The sequence below is a fragment of the Terrapene carolina genome, unplaced genomic scaffold (genome assembly GCF_002925995.2).
Source record: "Terrapene carolina triunguis isolate 2854851 unplaced genomic scaffold, T_m_triunguis-2.0 Scaffold88, whole genome shotgun sequence".
In the NCBI taxonomy this organism is placed as follows: Eukaryota; Metazoa; Chordata; order Testudines; family Emydidae; genus Terrapene; species Terrapene triunguis.
In genome coordinates this window covers 5660212-5678684 of record NW_020664439.1, presented here as the reverse complement: position 1 = coordinate 5678684, position 18473 = coordinate 5660212, and the positions used below count along the sequence as shown (strand labels likewise).

The 18473-nt window shown below is 44.1% G+C and overlaps 2 protein-coding genes across 3 annotated transcripts in view; one reads left to right on the top strand and one right to left on the bottom strand.

The window, feature by feature from the left end:
• Positions 1 to 5639, top strand: part of GPC1 (glypican 1) — a gene marked incomplete at its 5' end in the record, with an annotated part of 59369 nt that extends 53730 nt beyond the window's left edge. Inside the window, one exon of the mRNA XM_026649883.1 lies at positions 1965 to 5639. Within this exon, the coding sequence (XP_026505668.1) occupies positions 1965 to 2182 (218 nt within the window). The remainder of the gene's footprint in view (positions 1 to 1964) is intronic.
• Positions 5640 to 6345: 706 nt separating this feature from the next.
• Positions 6346 to 18473, bottom strand: part of ANKMY1 (ankyrin repeat and MYND domain containing 1) — a 54215-nt gene continuing 42087 nt past the window's right edge. For both annotated transcript variants that reach the window (XM_029911135.1, XM_029911136.1), the window contains exons 14-15: positions 14074 to 14228; positions 6346 to 7863 (exon numbers count right to left, since the gene is read on the bottom strand). In XM_029911135.1, the coding sequence (XP_029766995.1) occupies positions 7667 to 7863; positions 14074 to 14228 (352 nt within the window). In that variant the 3' untranslated portion in view covers positions 6346 to 7666. The remainder of the gene's footprint in view (positions 7864 to 14073; positions 14229 to 18473) is intronic.

The following is an 18473-nucleotide window of genomic DNA, read 5'->3' as shown; positions in this document are numbered from 1 at the left end:
TTTAGTGCTGGGGTGGCCAAACAAAATGGGGCTATTGCTATGCTAAGGCACAATCTACTGGCAGCTAGGGCTGAAATGTCTTCGATCTCCCGTGGCCATATTTGATCTCCATGTTTGTGTAACCATTAACTCACCTGTGAGGAATTCTTCCCATAGAGTGTTATTCAGCAGCTTGGAATTTAGAACCCTCCTGCCCCCCAGATTGCAACAGAATCAGAATCTTTCTGGACACTTTTAAAATAAATCATAGGACTGCAGTAAGGAGTGTGCAGCCACCATGAAAATTAGCTATAATTGTGATGAAAACCCCATACACCATCATTACAATCTAACCCATATTGACCGTGCTCTTCATCTGGGCAAGATAAAAAATCCACCTGAGAGGAACAGTGTTTTGCAGTCTGTCTTTTTCAGCTTCATTGAAGAAAACCCTTCAGTGTTTAATTTACATAGAGGAAGGCATGATAAAGCTTTAGAGACAGACACAGAGCAGAAGAATATCTGTGGTTCATTTTAGATTTGCCATCACAATAATTCTATATAAAATATAGAAGTCTCAAGAGAGAATCTGCCTTTTTAACCTTTTTTTATGAATATGAAGATCTCTCGCTAATAAATAAATAAATTATTAACATTGAGCCAGGCTTTTCAGTAAAGTAGAAACAAAGACAAGATGTCTGGCATACATTTTGTGTTTCAGGTGAACATTCATGTAGACCCGAGCTTTGCTTTCCTTTCATTGTTCTAAATAACGATATTCAATTACAGTAGCCCATTTAGAACACTTATGTGGTCAGAAAAAACATCATAAACCAGGTCCGACATGTCAAAACCTTAAGCAAGTTGATTTTGTACTGCACAGCTCTGTACAGTGTTTCCACAGGGCCAAATGCTGCCCTGACAGACACCCCTTGCAACCCTGCTGAGGGCAAACATATTTGATTGAAAACTAATCTTGCAACTGTTACCCATCTTTGTCGCCTACAGGGTAGAATACTGCAGTATTCTACTTAGAGTTACTCTTTAAGGCCACCCCACAGTCTGCAGCTCCTCCTGAGAAGTGCGGACTGCTGTGAGCACAACCCCTGTGCTCAAGCCTCTTTTCACTTTAAACCAATCTTCGTTATCCACAGCACATTGAATTCATCTCTAAAGATTATTTGAGAGTCTACAACTCACCCTGTACCCAAAATCAGCAGTTATGTTCAGCTGAAGAGACCCATTATAGTTCTGGGGATCAAACAGTCTAGGACTGGGGCTGGATTCACTCCGGCCTGAGTCAAAGATTCATGAAGTCAACAGGAGTCTTTGTTGCCTTCCAGGGGCTTTGGATCTGATCCTTAAGAGCCCTGTGTATGTCTGGAGTTGACCACCCTTGACAGTGCCTCAGAGATGAAGTTTCATGAGCCTCACACTGTGATGTAAGATGTTCTTTCTTAGTTCAGCTTTTAAACCAAAAGTTCAGGATTCATCTCTCTCCAAAGCACAAACAGCAGCCTACGGTGGGTGATCTTGTCACTTTTTAAAATTTTCCAATCAGCATCTAGCTGCTACAGCAGTAGGCCATTTAAACATCAATGTGAGACCAAGTACAGAAGGACCAATGTGCTCTACAGCCTTTACCTTGTTTGGCAGGGACCTGACTAACTGACTCAAGCCTTGGCCACAGATAACAGAGCCAGCCAACCACCTGACTGCAAGGGCTTGTGAACACTCCACGCCATCCCATGTTCATTAAAGTACATCTAGTGAAGGAATACAATACATATTTTCCAATATGTTCCAGACCATATACATGACCGATAGAAAGGAAAAACAGTGAGACAGTCGTAGAATTAATTCCCCTGGGATTCTCCCAACATCCCGTCTGTTTGAATTTATAAGCATCTAGAGGCAGTGGCTGTCCTGTGCTGAGCACGAAGTTTGATTTGTCAGTCTCACCCTGAGTTTCTTTCTGAGTGCAGGTGATGACATCAGTGGCTCTGGGAGCGGTGATGGCTGTCCTGATGAGGTCTGCGGCAAAAGACTTTCCAAGAACCCCAGCACCAGGCAGCCAGAAGTACATGCTATTCCTAACCAGTCTGGACGTGGCGTAAATGGGGCCAGCAGCAAATTTTTGCCTTCCTCCTTCCTAATCTTCCTTTCTGTGGCTGTTATTGCAACGCAGTACTTGCGGCGGTAACTTACTTGCACAGCCATGAAAGAGACTGTGGCTGAGGTCTTAACTTTGCCAAAAAAAAAAAAAAAAAAAAATTAAAAAAAGGACAATATTTAATTCATCTTGGCAAAAAAGAGGGAGAAAAAAAAGGTCTCAATTGTTTGTGATATCTGGCAGTGCTAGAGCTGTTTCATCCTTGTTTGGTCTTTTTTGAATGCTGGGCCCTTCTTTCCGTACCTCATTTTTTATTTCATTGTTTTGCCACAAAGAGGCTCTTTGGGGCCTCAAACAAGCCTTTGCAGATAGGGGAAAAGAAAAAATGATCTTCAGAGGGTCACGATTTGACTGACAGCAGTGGAATATGCAGTTGACCTAATATTGTTATACAACCATAGCCAAGAATGCCACTTACCACATTAACATCTAAAGCATGACAGGTTTAGAACAGTGCAACTTTTAAAATTAGGACTGACAACAGCAGCAAGCACTCTGTTATATTCAGGAGCTATTTCATGGTTTTCTACTGTATTTCTTAAGCAGGCAGAGAGATGATCCTTCACTCATTTTCTTTGATGTACATTTTTCAACTAATTTCTTATGCTAATACAAACTCGATTAGCAATGGGATTCCTTATCCAAGCGTTTGCAACCAAAATGCAACAGTCCTTTCACTTACAAGTACACAGGTAGTTTTGTTTACTAAAATTAGCCATCAGCGGCAATTAATAATGCTCCTACTTTAAAGTGAATGGGAGTGAGTTTTAGATTTTGCGTGATATTTGGAAACCACTGAAGTTAGCTATTAATGATGGTCTAATCTAGACCTACAATCCAGTATCACAATATGCAACGTTGAGGTGAAAATATGCAGGGTGAGATTTGTCATTTGAGAGGTTTGTTTCCAACAGGAGACTGAAGCTCTTTGTTAATGACAAAGACAACAGTAACCTTCTACCAAAGGGATCGTTGCAAATTGCTATTTTGTGAAGTCTCACATATTAATACACATAGAGTTATGAGGCCTAAAGCAATAAGTTACAGTATTGGGAATCAGTGGGTTATTACTTACTTCCCTTGGCAGTTTGTGTGCCCAGGAAAATGACTCAGATGTATAATCTGGGCTTTGAGAGTTCTTTTTAAGTGAATGCCTGCTTCCCTCCCCTCCCCCTCCAACTTCACCACTGCAGTGACTAAAGAAGAAAACTGGCCAGTGTCTGAGCTACAGCCACACATTGAGTCAGTGGATCATCAGGAATTAAAACCCAGGATGTTTCTAGACCTTCCAGTCCTCTGCTCTAAGCAATGGATGCACAGCCTCCTAATTTTAGCCAGTAATTTTTCGTAGTTTATTACATGAGTGCCAGGAGTGGATTCAATTAAAGGCTTTGTTTTTGTCAACAAATGCTATATATAAATATACACACATACATATCTATCTGTTAGGGGTGTCTGTGTTTACAGAGCTGTGCACTTTGGTTCCCTAGCTGGCTTAGCTCATTCGCAGATACAGTAAACATCATTTGGAAAAGTATCTTTAGGAAATTTATCTAGAGTAACAATACAGTCCTATTGACTGTTTTTGGCAATGGGGAACCGTGAGTTTGGGCTCTGCTGTTACTCATTTTGTCTAATATTGTGATTTTTATTTTTGGGGAGAAAGCATATCTTATGTTTAAGACGTTTATAGGCTTATCAAACTTTTAAACACTTCTGTGTCTTTCATTAAGGGGGAAAATGTGTTTTGATGCACAACAAAAGATTTGGGAAAAGCAGAATTTGATTTGTGCTGTCACTGTTTATGGAATGTGCAATTTAAGGTAAGACTGTAGGATCAGAGCACTAGGAATGTTGAGAGATATTGCAAGAAAGCAAGTGTAGTGAAGTCCTTGTTCCCCTGGTTGAGTTAAAATTGCTAGTTTGTTGGGCAACTACCACTGTTTCCTAATCCAGCCACGTAATGGGGGCTGACATTTATACTTCTGTATCAAAACGTGGACTGTGATTAGGCCAGTTATGAGAGCGTCATTGTCCCACATTACACCTTGCTTCTGCACAGACAATTTTAGATCATTTTGGTGTTGTATTCCCAGGATGCCACTAGTTCTTAAAGCTAAACTTGAGCCAGAGGTTTACATTGCCGTTAGATTTAAATTATCTGGCTCTGGACGGAATTGAAGAAAGGTGATGCTACTGGCTGGGCCTACCATAATCTGAGGTGTAATTTCATGCAAGTTTGCATTTATTGGTCTAGTGCAGTGATTTTAGCCCATGTTGCCATTACATATATAAATGAGCCTTCTATTATGTAACTCCTAACCCAGTTTCTGAGGGAGAATGGAAAACATTACATGTCAAAAGGGCATTAGAGTAGATTTTTTTTAAATGATAAAGAAATTTGAGCACCACAGTCAATAGTTTTATAAATATTTAGTCGCCTATGGCTGTACGCAATGGAAGAGAAAAAAAAATCTCTTTATCATGTAGTTGCAGCCTGTTTGAGCACTGACACACAGTTCATGGCCCTGGGGGACTGTCTCATTAAGTGCTTTATCCCAGGGGTTCTCAACCTTTTTCTTTGAGCTCTTTCCCCCCACCCCCCGCTATAAAAACTCCACAGCCCACCTCTGCCACAACAGGTTCTCTGCATATAAACGGCAGAGCCGGTGTTAGAGGGCAGCAAGCAGAGCAACTGGCTGGGGCCCCACACCACAGGCCCTCCCCCCAAGTTTCTCAGGCTTCGGCTTTAGCCCCAGGTGGCAGGGCTCAGGGCATTGGGCTTCAAGGCCCTACCGGTAGGGCTATGGCCTTCTTCCCTGAGCCCCAGCAAGTCCAATGCTGGCCCTGCTTGGTGGACCCCCCTGAAACCTGCTCACAGCCTCCCAGAGAACCACTGCTTAGCCCATATCAAGGGAGTATGACTCACTTTGGATTTGCTGCTTTGGAAGGGGAAGAGGGAAAAGGACCATTCGCTTCTCTGTTAGCAAGATGGTGATTCTCAGTGTTTTGATAAGTAAAAAATACTTAGGGATGCTGATGGGATTTGTTCATTTTCATGTTCTTATCTGAATTATTAAACACCCACATCACTGCAAAGTGGAGAACCAGAAAAATGGATTTACAGGCATCTGTCTTTAAACTTGCTCTTTTGTGCCATAATTTGTATGTTTTAACTAAGGGTGGGATCATTAGCGGCTTTCAGAGCACAGATATTTATCATTTTACAAATGACAAACAACCTATTGTTTTCTGGTGGGCTTGGTAGGGGATAAGGTATAACAAATATCCGAAGTACACTTTTGCTTTAAAAAAAATGCATTTCTAGCTGGAGGATTAAGATTTATTTCACTTATTGGCATAGCTGGCCAGTTATATATTTCTTTCTGTTACCAAGGTACTTGTAACTATCTTGCACTGTTTATCTAAAGTTGAAATATGTTCTTTGAATCCTTGTATAAATAAAAAGGCTGGAGACTTAAATCTATATTTGTTCCCACTGTTACAAATCACTATTTTATTTCTTCTGAATTTTATTTTTAAATGTGAGTAGCCCTGCACTCAGTCCTTGGTTTACCCACTATCAACAGTATAGTATAGATATTCTGAGATTCTCACCTGCTCAAAAATGTATGGCGGAGAGCAGCCACCTCTAGGTATAGGAGATGCTTAAAAACAAGATGAAATTTATTTGATGACATTTTAAAAAGTTACCATACTAAAGATTGTTAGTGTGTGTGAGAGAGAGAAAGGAGAAAAATCTTAAATAAAAAAATTAGATTTACACCTAAATATTTGTAAACGTAAAGCACAGTGTTAATTATTTACTACTGCACTCAAGATATTGCTTCTTGAAAAGTTAACTGAAAGAAAAAAGGCATTCTGGTCGCAGTAGAGAGCCTTTCTGAATTAAATAATCCACCACCAATGCTCCCTTCGAATGAAATGATGTTGAAATAGGTTTTGTTTTTCTAGATACACAATTCCACTTCCAGAGGTTGGTGAACTTGGTAATGATACCAAGGGGGTGAGCCCCAGATTTCTGGTAATAAGAAACTGACAGAAGGCGTGCACGTGACTGGAGGTAAACGGCACCTAAAGAATTCCAGGGCCCCGCCTTCCTCCCCACCCCAAACAAAGAAATTAATCAACTTCTTGTCTTTATAAAGCTTACCAGTTTACTTGGTATTTACTAAAATCTTTCAGTTACAGGAGTTTAGATTGTATTTTATATACACAGCTCTAAACAGCTGATATCTATATTCTGTAAAACTTAATACATATTTATCCATGGTTACTCTACAAGGAACAGTATTTATACAAACTACAATTCACTCATCTCAGAAATATATCTCCTGTAAATCCTCTCTGTATTACTATTTAAAATAACTGCCCCTAGCAAAGAAATAGGAAAACAAAAAAACAATTTTTGTATCCAATTTTGTAGCTTTTATGAACACACCCCACATTTGCAAATGAGCTATTGGTAGGCCAAACATTGGGAAACGAGCATGCTCAAACTATATACAATCCAAGGGTCAGTATCTGTTCTCAGTTATATCCATGCCATCCCTACGTCAGCTGGGGTGAGGAACGATATTCCGGTCCTTATGTACGCTGGCCAAAATTCTCAAACATGACACTACAGACAGGCACATAAACAGGGTCTACTTTTCGGAGGTGCTGAGTACCTGTAGCTACCTCCCCAACTGGATCCAATAGGAGTTGTAGGTGCTCAGCATCGCTAAAATTAGACACCTAAACCAGAACATGCCTCCTTTTCCACGTGGTGACCTCTGTCCGCTATATGAGCAAACATCCCCTAATCCTGCTTCCATTCCTGTCAACAGCAAAATGCCCATTGACTTGAACAGGTGTGGGCGCTAAAGTTTTCACCACTCCAATCCTCATCCTATGAGTGGTTGCATGTCCTCAGCTGCCAATAAAATGAAACTGAGGGAGGGTTGGGAGGCAAGAGCATGCCAGATCAGACAGAAAGTTCTCCTTGCTGAACACAGTGAGCTTTGAGGTTGTGTGACATTTTTCATGCTTTTGGAGCATAATCTGTTTTTCAGAAAGTTTGGTCAGTTGAATAACTAACTAAATCAGTGTAACAGCCAAGTTGCCCCACACCAATCACAGTGTAATTAAGTGGAAATTCAAGCTCGAGGAGAGTGGAAATTTTCATGAAGTTGATGAGAGATGCACTAAAGTCAAATTCCAGATGCTATTTCAGTGACATGAATAGCTCTTACACAGTCTTACCCCGTACAATAGTCATTTTTATCATCCAGCTCTTTCTTTACATGTCTAACTGTAGAGGCATCCATACTAATCAGTATTTTAAATTAAAAATGGAGAAGGCCCCTGGAAAATGACTATGGAGGGCTAAGTTGTCATCAAAGGCATATCATTAGTATCCTATCGCTTCTTATTTGATATAACACTTATTAGATAAAGGCACGTGATCCCAGGTCAACTTATTCAACATGCTCATTTTTTTCTACCGTAGGATTAATTGTAACTATAATTCCCAGTGTAAGGAAGATTTGGACGCACGTCATCGGCCGCTGCACGTGGTCTGCCTGGACTTGGCTTCTTGTCATCTTTCCTGAAGACATCTCTTCTGCCTCTTCCCTCGCTTCCCTTTCTGCCAACAGGACTCTGCCTCTCTCTTGAAATGCCCGACTTAGTCTTAAGTTGATGCTTTCCTGTAAAAATAAATAATAGATTGGCCTCTGAAGGAACACTGGTTTCCTTGGAACAGTAAACTGGACACAACTGCAAGCCTTCAAAATTACTGAGCCTTGACTCGGTTTAACAAGCAACATGGAAACATGACAGAAACTATGTACCTGCTGGCCTTTAAAGGGATAGTGTAGGGCACTGATGTTTCTCCTCCATTACTACTTCTAAGAGTCTCTTAATGTGAAAAGTTACTTGCAAGTTGTCGGCATTAACATGAGCTTGCCTGTAATTGCTAGGTAGCTACCTCAACTGCCAACATCACCACATCAAAAACATCACTATGTTTAAAATACAAAGTAAAGCACAAAATAACCATGAAATGCTCCTAAGCACATAGTGTAGGTTACACACAGCACCCAAAAACCAGCCTGCAAGACGTAAATTGATTTTTCAAAATAGTCCAAGAAATTTATTTAGACATCAGATCATTTTAAATGGAAGAGGTGGCTAAATCCACTAGATGTGGAAAAAGCTCAACCACTGACTCATGAGATTCTTCAGTTTAGGCTACCATTCATCTTTAATGTGGAAGCTACATTAGCAAGGCAAATCAACAACAGGTTTGAAGACCTGACAATGAATCAGGAATGAGGCAGCTGATTAAGAGAGAGAGTTACCTCACATAATCATGAATGATGGCAAAAACATTGCCTTGCTTGGTGGTCACTTTAACTCTGAACTTATTTGTGTGTGTGTGTGAGTTTGTCATACTCGTGATATTTTAAAAAAAGCAAAACTTTGCACTGATAGTTTGGTCCTGGCATACAGTAGTAATGCCACTTTTCCCCCCTTAGTCCGGTCTTTATGTAAATGTAACAAAATACAACAGTAAAGCTAAAAAGATGGCAAAGCAAACAGAGAGCCTCTCCCCTCTCCCCCCCCCCAATAAAATACGCTATTATCTCACTTGAAGTAGTGTGAGCCCACTATGTTTGAGAGGGCAACAGGCCAGAAGTGGCAGAAATGAGACACTAAAGATAACCGATAAGCAGCAAGAAGCTTGAATAGTGGGAGCTTCACCCCAAAAGCTTCCAACGCTCTCAGTTGGCCTAGTTAGCTAAAGCAAGGCATTCAGTTGGCTCTTCGTGACAACTGAAGCAGGCACAAAGACAGTATCCAAGCACCTGTCCTGGCATCAATAGATGCTGCTTTCAAAAAAATCTGTCTTGAGTCAGACCTGTAACTCAAATCGTGTTGTTGCACTTGTCTAAGCTATTGGCTAAGTAAGTCTGTGTACATCACAGAGGTGGGAACAAAAGCCACTTCTTCCTGTCTTAATAGCTCAGTAGGACAGGCCATGTGCAAAAGGGAAAGTCAAACAATAAAGACTTGCTAGCACTTTAAAAAGGGGCTGAAAGGGAAACATGACCACTAGCTCTTCCTTGGAGTTTATAAGGATTTCTGCCCCTAGGTGTAGATGCCTACATGATAGGATACTCATCTGGGTCCCTCTTTTGTCAGACTCATTCCCCTACCCCAAGAAGTTCCCAGAGATTGTAGTCTACTGATCAATCTTGTCACTATTTAGAGAAGAGTGGTAGTGTGATTCTTCTGATGGGGTCCCTTTAAAGCGATCAGTGTAGCTAACTACAAATTCTCTATTAGCCCAGTCTTTGTTACAAATGTATTACAAGTGATGAAGAAATGGCCAAGCTGCGCTACACTTTCTATGGAAATTATGACTGAAAGTCTTTGGAATTTTCAGGCTGGCTTATTTCTCTGCCATGGAAGCAGTTTGACCAAGTACCTTTCACATACACGAGGGGCATCAGGGACACGAATAGTTTATTATTCAGTACTGCAGCAAAGAACTTGCTGGGCAGTGTTGAGATAGATGTGCTATCACATGTGTCTTGGAACTAAATAGCTTTTTTACTTTCTTTTCTTTAAAAGCAGCTGCAGCAATTTCTCGCCCATAACACTCCATGAGCTACAACCAGTTACAGTTCCACAATAATGGCTATTTTAGAAGCTTTCTCTTAACAAGTAAATAGTCTGCACTAGCAAGTGCCTTACTTATTGCTTCTATAGAAAACAAATGCCTGCAAATTCCACTAATTTAAACTTTTGAATTATTCTGAAGACTAAAAGCCAATGTCAGACTGGTACCACTGAGCTAATCGCTGGAATGAGATTAAAAGGACCAAAAAGTGTATGCAACAGTTTTTTAATGATGAACAAGATGTTAATAGTCAAAACTGACTTACCTTCAACCTCAGATTGTAGGTTGTCTTGATCAGAGTCCGTTAATGATGAATCACCTTCAGCAGCAATAAAACAAGGTGCAAAGACATTTCAGAATAGTCGCTTGTGAGATTATATTGTGACTACTTCAAGGGACCAACCACTTCTACTGCACTCTAAGCAGTTTTAAAAAGTTGCTACCAGCCATAAATACCAATAAAATTTATTTTATGAATCCTTGCTCACAAAGAAATCATTACATTACATTTCCCAATATGCATATACATTTGCAGTTGTACAATAACTTTGACATAAAGAATATGTACAGATTTTCAAATACAGAATAAGTTGTCAACACGACACAAGGAACATGTCTTTAAAAAGAAATCTCTGGATAAAGTTAAAAAGGGAGCATGCCAACTTTTCAGTGATCTACCGCTGAGCAGTGAGTGGCATTGTTGTGACTTCACCAGATTCCTACTCTTTTTCACTGCAGAAAAAACACAGCTATCACACAGGAATTCTTGGGGGTGGGGTAAGGATTATGTCTGATGGCACTTCCAGTTTTAACTCATTACTTTGTGGGAAAATCAGAAATAAGGGGATCTTTAAGAGTCCTTGCAGTCTCCAGAGTGATCTAAAGCATGAGGTACTGGTTCATAATCAACTAACTGTATGATTTCTACACTCCAGCCTAGTGAACACTTCCTCCATCTAAAGGAACGTCGTCATAGGTACGTGCCATTAATCCATATCACAGCATGTTCAGATATCATAACTTCATGACAGGTTCTATACAGCTCCTTCAAAAACAATTAAAATGATCCTCCAGGTTGGCTCTGCTCATGGATCTGGTTATGACATATGGAGTTTTTCATTTACAAGTCACCATATGAAATATAGCCAAGTTAGGCATGACTGAAAAATTGCTCCCATCAACAGAGGGTTGTTGGCTTGTGTGAAATGTGTTTGTAGTCTCAGTCCAGCCCATACAGAACAAGTCAGCTCTCCACAAACCACGGCTGCACCTTGTACAAATTGGAACCCTTCAATGAGTCTTTCAGTAGCGATCAAACACTGACGGGGTTCAGAGACTAACTCACTTTCACAGCGACTATCCATACAGTACCGCTCTTGCAGACAAGCTGAATGTAGTCTCCAGGACTCTACCTTTCGCATTTTTCATGGCAGAATAAAACCTTCAAAAAGAAACATCTACAATAGTCAGCACTATACTCTGACTAGGCGTAGCAAATACATTAAAAAAGCATCTGCCAAAAGCCAGCTTTGCAACGTGCAACCCACACATGCCATTTCAAAGGTTTGGAAATACTAGAATTTGTTAAAGACACTGCTCCAAAGATGTGCCGAAGTCCTCAGGTGTGTATAAAATACATACAGTCAATTGTGTTGGGAGCAAGTGTTTTCTTAGTCCTCTGCTCTTTTCCAAAGAGCCTGTATTACTCTTGTTCTGCTTTTGAAGGCCGTCGTGGTACCAGTCCACCATTTGGTCTTCACAGTCTGATGGCTACTCCCTGCATGTCTAACTCTTATAGCCGATACCATTATTTAGCAATATAGTGATTCCCAGTGGAAGCTGACTAACATTGGCCTTTGATGCCAGGCCCTCAACTTTTTTTTGCTAAGCACAAAATTTTCCATCACTTTTAATTAGACATTTTTCTTCAACTTCCCATTTGTATTTCAACATTTTGGTTACATAAATAAAGGTCAAGTGGTAGGTCTCTAGATGGGTCTTGCTGTTCTGAGAAGATGAGGTGAATAGCAGAATTTTACAATAGAGCTATCACAGCTCACCAAGGCAGTCACAAAACCTCTCTTGGCCAATCTGGAGCTTTTCCCTTGCAACAACTCAGCAAGTGAATATATGCAGAGTACTAATATCATAAAGTACTTCTGCTGAGCTCAATCTTGATTGCTCCTAACCCAAGCTTCAAATTTTGTTTTCAAAATGATAAGCAGCTATTATTAAAAGGAGGATATCTGGGATTTGTAGAAATGGTTTGGGATGGCCAACGCCAGAATTTCTTAGCTTTTGAAGGAATATGATTCAGGAGAATTTTTCCATCACTGACATTCCAGTTATAATGTAGCACTCAGATGTAGCTTCTTGACTCAAGGAACAGCTTGGACTGAAGGCTCATCATTCTGAAAGTTTTAGCAGAAGTCTTAGATTTTTGGCACTTACAACGCAGAAGGTCTGTGTTTTTTCCAACAGAATCCTCCAACACAGCTACATGTACTGGAGCCAACACAATGGTAACTTCACTGCTGTTTACTGCCTGGATATTATTTAATCATATCTCAGCTGTAGTCTTAACACTTCATTTTTCTGATCATGCTGCTGTCATATTTCTTAAGACGTAAACAAGATCCATGAGGTTGAATATGGCTTTTTTGTTGTTGCTTTTTCGTCTTAATTCACATGGGAAGGAAAAAGTTCATTTGCATTAAGTGGTCACTATTACTGTCACAGGAGAGGTTGTCCCAGCTCCGCAGAGGTCCTTCCCACTGTCCTGACTTGTTTGCTGTGATCAATATGCAACAGTAGGTTGGCCAGCATGATGAAGGAGCCAAAAAATGACCATATTCTAGCAAGGTCAGCATCACACTGGTTGGTCAAGAACTTAGTTTTCTTGTAGTCAAGATCTTATTGGGAAACTTTAATATCTTTTTGTTTAACGTGTTGTATTGATTTTTCAACTAGCACCTACCACATTATTTGATAGTTTTTATTGCCATCTGGTGGTTTGGGATGTGTACTGCAATTAGTGTTCTTTCCCGTACGTATTTCCTTCTTCTCCCACATGCACTGAAGCAGTAGCAGTAATGATATAGCATTTTATACTTTCTTTATCCCCAGGGTTTCCAAAGCATCTACAAACACATGTACATTTTATATATAGCACAGGCATATACAACCAAGTATATACAACAAAAGAAATGTAGCTGCCATCTGTAGAATGAAATATAGAAACAGCACAAGCAACGTAACAACAGCTTAATGATCGGATATGAAGAACACCATCATATCCTGTTAAAAAAGCAGAAGGGATTTACTGCAAGTAAATAAAACTTAATAATCCATATTGTAATTTGGCAGGACAAGGTTAAACCTTGCTTGTGAAAAATCCAAGGGATCTTTAGAGGCTACAAGTGACAGGGTGCACTTTTTCCATTTTGTTAGTCTCTGACAGCACAGACCTAGCATTTTCCCAAGCCACAGGTTTAATATAGATCCAGAGGGAAGAGTCGTGTACTGAGTTGCCACTAAAATGTAGTTCAGTCATAGAATGGCAGCACCATTTTATATATATGTGCCTTCATATTCGAGAGATTTCTCATTCAGTCAAATATATGAGCATCTGGCCTAGTGACAGCAAGTCTGCCTTTTTGTATCGCTTCATTATGCAAGTCTTCTACAGATGTGTAGAACATTTTTCTTGTATCAGCGTGTATATTTTTTATAGTTATTATACAAATAGTGCAGATTACAAGGGCTGAAGTGAGAGGCATGGTATTTGTGTGATTCAGTGGACCAAGAAGAGGATTTCACAGTCTTTTCATTTTTAATTGCATAAAGGTCAACAAAAGGTTATTTCTGTGCTGAAATGCCCATATAACCTGGTTTATTGGGCGCCTGAGGCACAGAAATCTGTGCTCACTGTAACTTAACTTTTATTTCTGCTTTGCCATTCACCTTTAAAAAGTCTCCGAGGCTGAAATCAATGCTATTGCTACTATACCAAGCTTCTTACATCTAACCGTTTTAATAAGTATGAGCCCACTCAAGGTCAACTGATATATTAACTTAAACCTGTTGCTATGAATTTTATCTTGCCTTAGTGTTTAACTAACATACATTTAATAACATACCATTAAAAACAGGCCATACACTTCAGCAACGTATTTCAACGTACATGCCTTGCTTTCCTTGCACTCTATGGGGTATCATCAGTCAAACCTACCTGTAGTTCCAAAGCACTCGCGCCTGTGACGCTCATTCCAGGCTTTGACTTTACAAGCCTTGCTGCAAGTGAAGATCTCGTAACAGCGTGTGCAAAGAGTGAGTCGAATCCCTATAGCCCGCCCACACTGGTAGCAGTATTTAAAGAAGGGCTGCCTGGAACAGAAATAGCATGAAAAGGGCCATCAGGAGAGTTCATGTTTATTTGTTTTTCATAACTTTGCCAACATATTTACACATTACATAGCAAAGGAAATCAAAATGTCTCACAATACAGGGGTAAAAGTCTGCCCTCATCCACCAAGGTAACCAAGAGGAGCGAGGCACTGTGGTGGATCACAGTGCTTATGTTGCTATCTGGGGAACAAATGAACACAAGCAGCAATGCAAAGTTAAGTGTACCAGAAGGCAACAGGCCCAAAGCTGAAGGCCCTTACTGAAGCCCCCTCATTTGCCAATTCATTGTGCACACCAGCCAGCTCCTTGCACTGGCTCGCTCTCCAGTACTAAATGTAGGAGTGAGTGTCTATGCAAGATTAAATCTGGCAGCAGATCACAAATACAAGTAATCAGATTTGGAGAAGGTTTGTAAGAACCTCATTAGTACTGAGGAACACAACACAGTCACTGCTGGAGCACACTGCTTGCACCACAGCAACTCTCCATCCGTTTAGGACAAGAAGTGAAGAATGTTCTATTCCGGGGCGGGCAAACTTTTTGGCCTGAGGGCTGCATCGGGTTTCGGAAATTGTATGGAGGGACGGTTAGGGGAGGCTGTGCCTCCCCAAACAGCCAGGCGTGGCCCGGCCCCGCCCCATCTGACCCCCCCCCTGCTTCTCGCCCCCTGACAGCACACACACCCCCAGGACTCCTGCCTATCCAACCCCCCCTGTTCCCTGATGGACTCCCCAGGACCCCTGTCCCATCCAACCACCCCTTCTCCCTGTCCCATGACTGCCCCCGGAACCCCTGCCTGACTGCCTCCCACCGCCCCATTCAACCCCGCCCTCTCCTTCCTGACTGCCCCCCGGGATCCCTGCCCCCATTCAACCCCCCCGTTCCCCACCCTGCCCCCTATCCACACCCCCGCCCCAACCACCACCCCAAACTCCCCCGCTCCCTGCCCCCTTACCGCGCTGCCTGGAGCACCGGTGGCTGGCGGCGCTAAAGCCGCGCTGCCCGGCTGAAGCCAGCCACGCACCATGCAGCACAGAGCACCGGGTCAGCCCAGGCTCTGCAGCTGCGCTGCCCCAGGAGCTCGCAGCGCCGCCGCCCAGAGCATTGCGCCAGCGGCGGAGCGAGCTGAGGCTGCGGGGGACGGGGAATAGCAGGTGAGGGTCCGGGGGGCCAGCCTCCCGGGCCAGGAGCTCAGGGGCTGGGCAGGAGGGTCCTGCGGGCCGGATGTGGCCCGCAGGCCGTAGTTTGCCCACCTCTGTTCTATCCCATTGATGCTGCAGGAGATATTTAGATAGGCAGAATGTACTTACCCCGTTGCAATGTGGCCTAGGCACTAGAAATAAATACCCCTGTACCTTTCAAAAGCATCTTGGGATCTTTAAGAACCGCAATGGTCAGGACCTCTGTTCATCTCATCCCAAAGATACCCTCCCACTCCACACTCATCACCTAATCCCACACCAGTATAGAGGGCCGATCACCATGCTGGATTATTGGTTCAGTATGGACCCAGACAAAAAAAGCACTGCCTACTGACTCTCCACCACTAACTCTTTACAGCACTGATTTCCTTGACAGTATTTGGATGGCTCACCCTGCTTAGCTCGTGAGATTTGACAAGATAAAAGACGGTTACCTTTTCCATAACTGGTGTTCTTCAAGATGTGTTCCTCATGTCTATTCCACAATAGGTGTGTGCGCTCGCCACGTGCACCGGTGCTGGGAGTTTTTGCCCTAGCAGTACCCCTAGGGGAACGCCCCAGCGACCCCTGGAGTGGCGCCTCCATGGCACGGTATAAGGGGCATTGCACGCTTCCCCCCCACCCTCAGTTCCTTCTTGCCAGACAACTCCAACAGAGGGGAAGGAGGGCGGGATGTGGAATAGACATGAGCAACACATCTCAAAGAACACCAGTTACAGAAAAGGTAACTGTCTTTTCTTCTGCAAGTGATTGCTCATGTGTATTCCACAATAGGTGATTCCAAGCTATATCTGTTGGAGATAGGTAGGAGTTCACAAATTCTCGGGACGGAGCACAGCCCTGCCGAACCTGGCGTCCTTCCTGGTTTGGGAGACGATCGCATAGTGCGAAGTGAACGTGTGAACTGAAGACCACATAGCAGCCCTACAAATGTCCTGGATGGGGACGTGGTCCAAAACGGCAGCCGACGAGGCTTGTGCCCGAGTCGAGTGCCCCTTCACAATTGATGGCGGAGGGATTCCCGCCAAGTCATAACAGGTACGGATGCATGAAGTGATCCAGTTGGAGAGCTGCTGAGTGGAGATCGGCCGACCTTTCATGCGCTCGGCCGAGGCAATGAACAGTTGCGAGGACTTTCTGAACGGCTTAGTCCACTCCAGGCAGAAAGCTAGAGCCCATCTCACATCCAGCGTGTGGAGGTGGCGCCCCTCACTGGACGCATGGGGCTTGGGGCAGAGGACCGGTAGAAAAATGTCCTGACCCACGTGATAGGTGGAGACCACCTTTGGGAGTGTAGCGGGGTGGTTACCCACTCCTGCCCTGAGGGGTTTAAAACAGCCCTGGAGGAGGGCTGTGGAAGGGCAAGACGCCTGGGCTGATTGGGAGGAAGCAGCCGCAGGTGGGCCGTGCCCTAATCAGGGCCCAGCTGGCCCTATAAAGGCTGGGAGCCAGGAGCAAGGACACAGTCTCTCTCTGCATTCAGAGAGAGAAGGGCCTGGCTGCAGGAAGCTAGAGACTGGGTACATGAGTGGAGCAGGGCTGGGGAAAGGTAAAGGAGCTGGGGAGCTCCTGCCTGGAAAGCCCCAGGCTGCGGCCTAACAGAAGGGCAGTCCAGGGGTAGGCCAAGGCAGCAGGTCCAAACCCAACCTTGCCAGTGATGAGTAGGCTGATACTGCAGACTTCCCCAGGGTGTGGGGCTAGACGATGACTGGCAGTAGCCTTTTACCGAGGCGAGGTGGGAATAGTGGGTGGGGGTTCCCTGGGGAGGGGAGACCTTAAGACTGAGGAGTTACTGCTAGGGGGCAGCACCCCAGGTACAAGGGCACTGGGGTCCAGGGCGGGACACGGGGGCCAGAGGACAGGCGGACCACCAGCCTGCAGAGGGTGCTCCAGAGCTGGAATGAGCTAATTCCCCTAAGTCACCAGCAGGAGACGCCGCAGGGGTGAGTCCACTCCTCTACAGGGAGAAACAAAGGGTGTGGGCGGAGCTGAACCTTATCCTTATGAAAAACCATGTACGGGGGCTCGGAGGTCAGGACCCTGAGCTCCGAGACCTGCCTGGCCAACGTGATCGCAACCAGGAAGGCAACCTTCCCCGGGAGCATGTGGCTAGCAGCTCAAACAGGGGCCCTGTGAGACGGGTCAACACCCGGTTTAGGTCCCACTGCGGGACTGGGGGCCTAACATACGGGAAGATACAATCCAACCCCTTAAGGAATCGGCCAGTCATAGCATAGGAGAATACCGTGTGGCCCTGCACCGGCGGATGGAAGGCCGATATGGCCGCCAGGTGCACCTTGGCTGACGAGGGCACCAAGATTGGGGCGGCCACCGGGGAAACGTCCCACTTGTCCGCCCATCTGGAAAACCGAGACCACTTTGCCAAGTAGGCTTGGCATGTGGAGGGCCACCTGCTCTCTAGGAGGACACATTGAACCCCTTCTGAGCATGTCCTTTCCTCCCTACCTAACCATTGAGCAGCCACACCGTGTGGTGGAGTGCCGCTAGGTTGGGGTGGAGGAGGAGGCCCTGGCCCTGGGAGAGCAGGTCCGAGTGGGACGGCAATGGCCATGGCAGTGCGACCGCCAGGCCCGTGAGGGTTCTGTACCAATGCTGCCTGGACCATGCCGGGGCAATCAGAAGGACCCGGCCTTTGTCCGTCTTTATCTTTTCCAGGATCTTGCCAATCAGCGGGAACGGGAGAAAGGCATAGAGAAACTGGCCTGACCAGGACAGGAGGAAGGCATTGGAGATAGCGCCCCATCCCAGCCTCCGCCAGAGCAGAACCGGGGACAGCGATGGTTCTGCCGAGTCATGAACAGGTTCACCTGGGGAGTTCCCCACACATGGAAAAGTCTGTGCACCGCCTCTGGGTGGAGAGACCACTTGTGCTGAGAGGCGAAGTCCTTGCTCAAGCGAGCCGCCTGCGCATTCCAGGCACCCGGCAGATGGAAGGCCTGTAGGAGATGTTGTGGGCTATACAAAAATCCCACAGCCTGAGGGCTTCGCGGCAGAGGGCAGA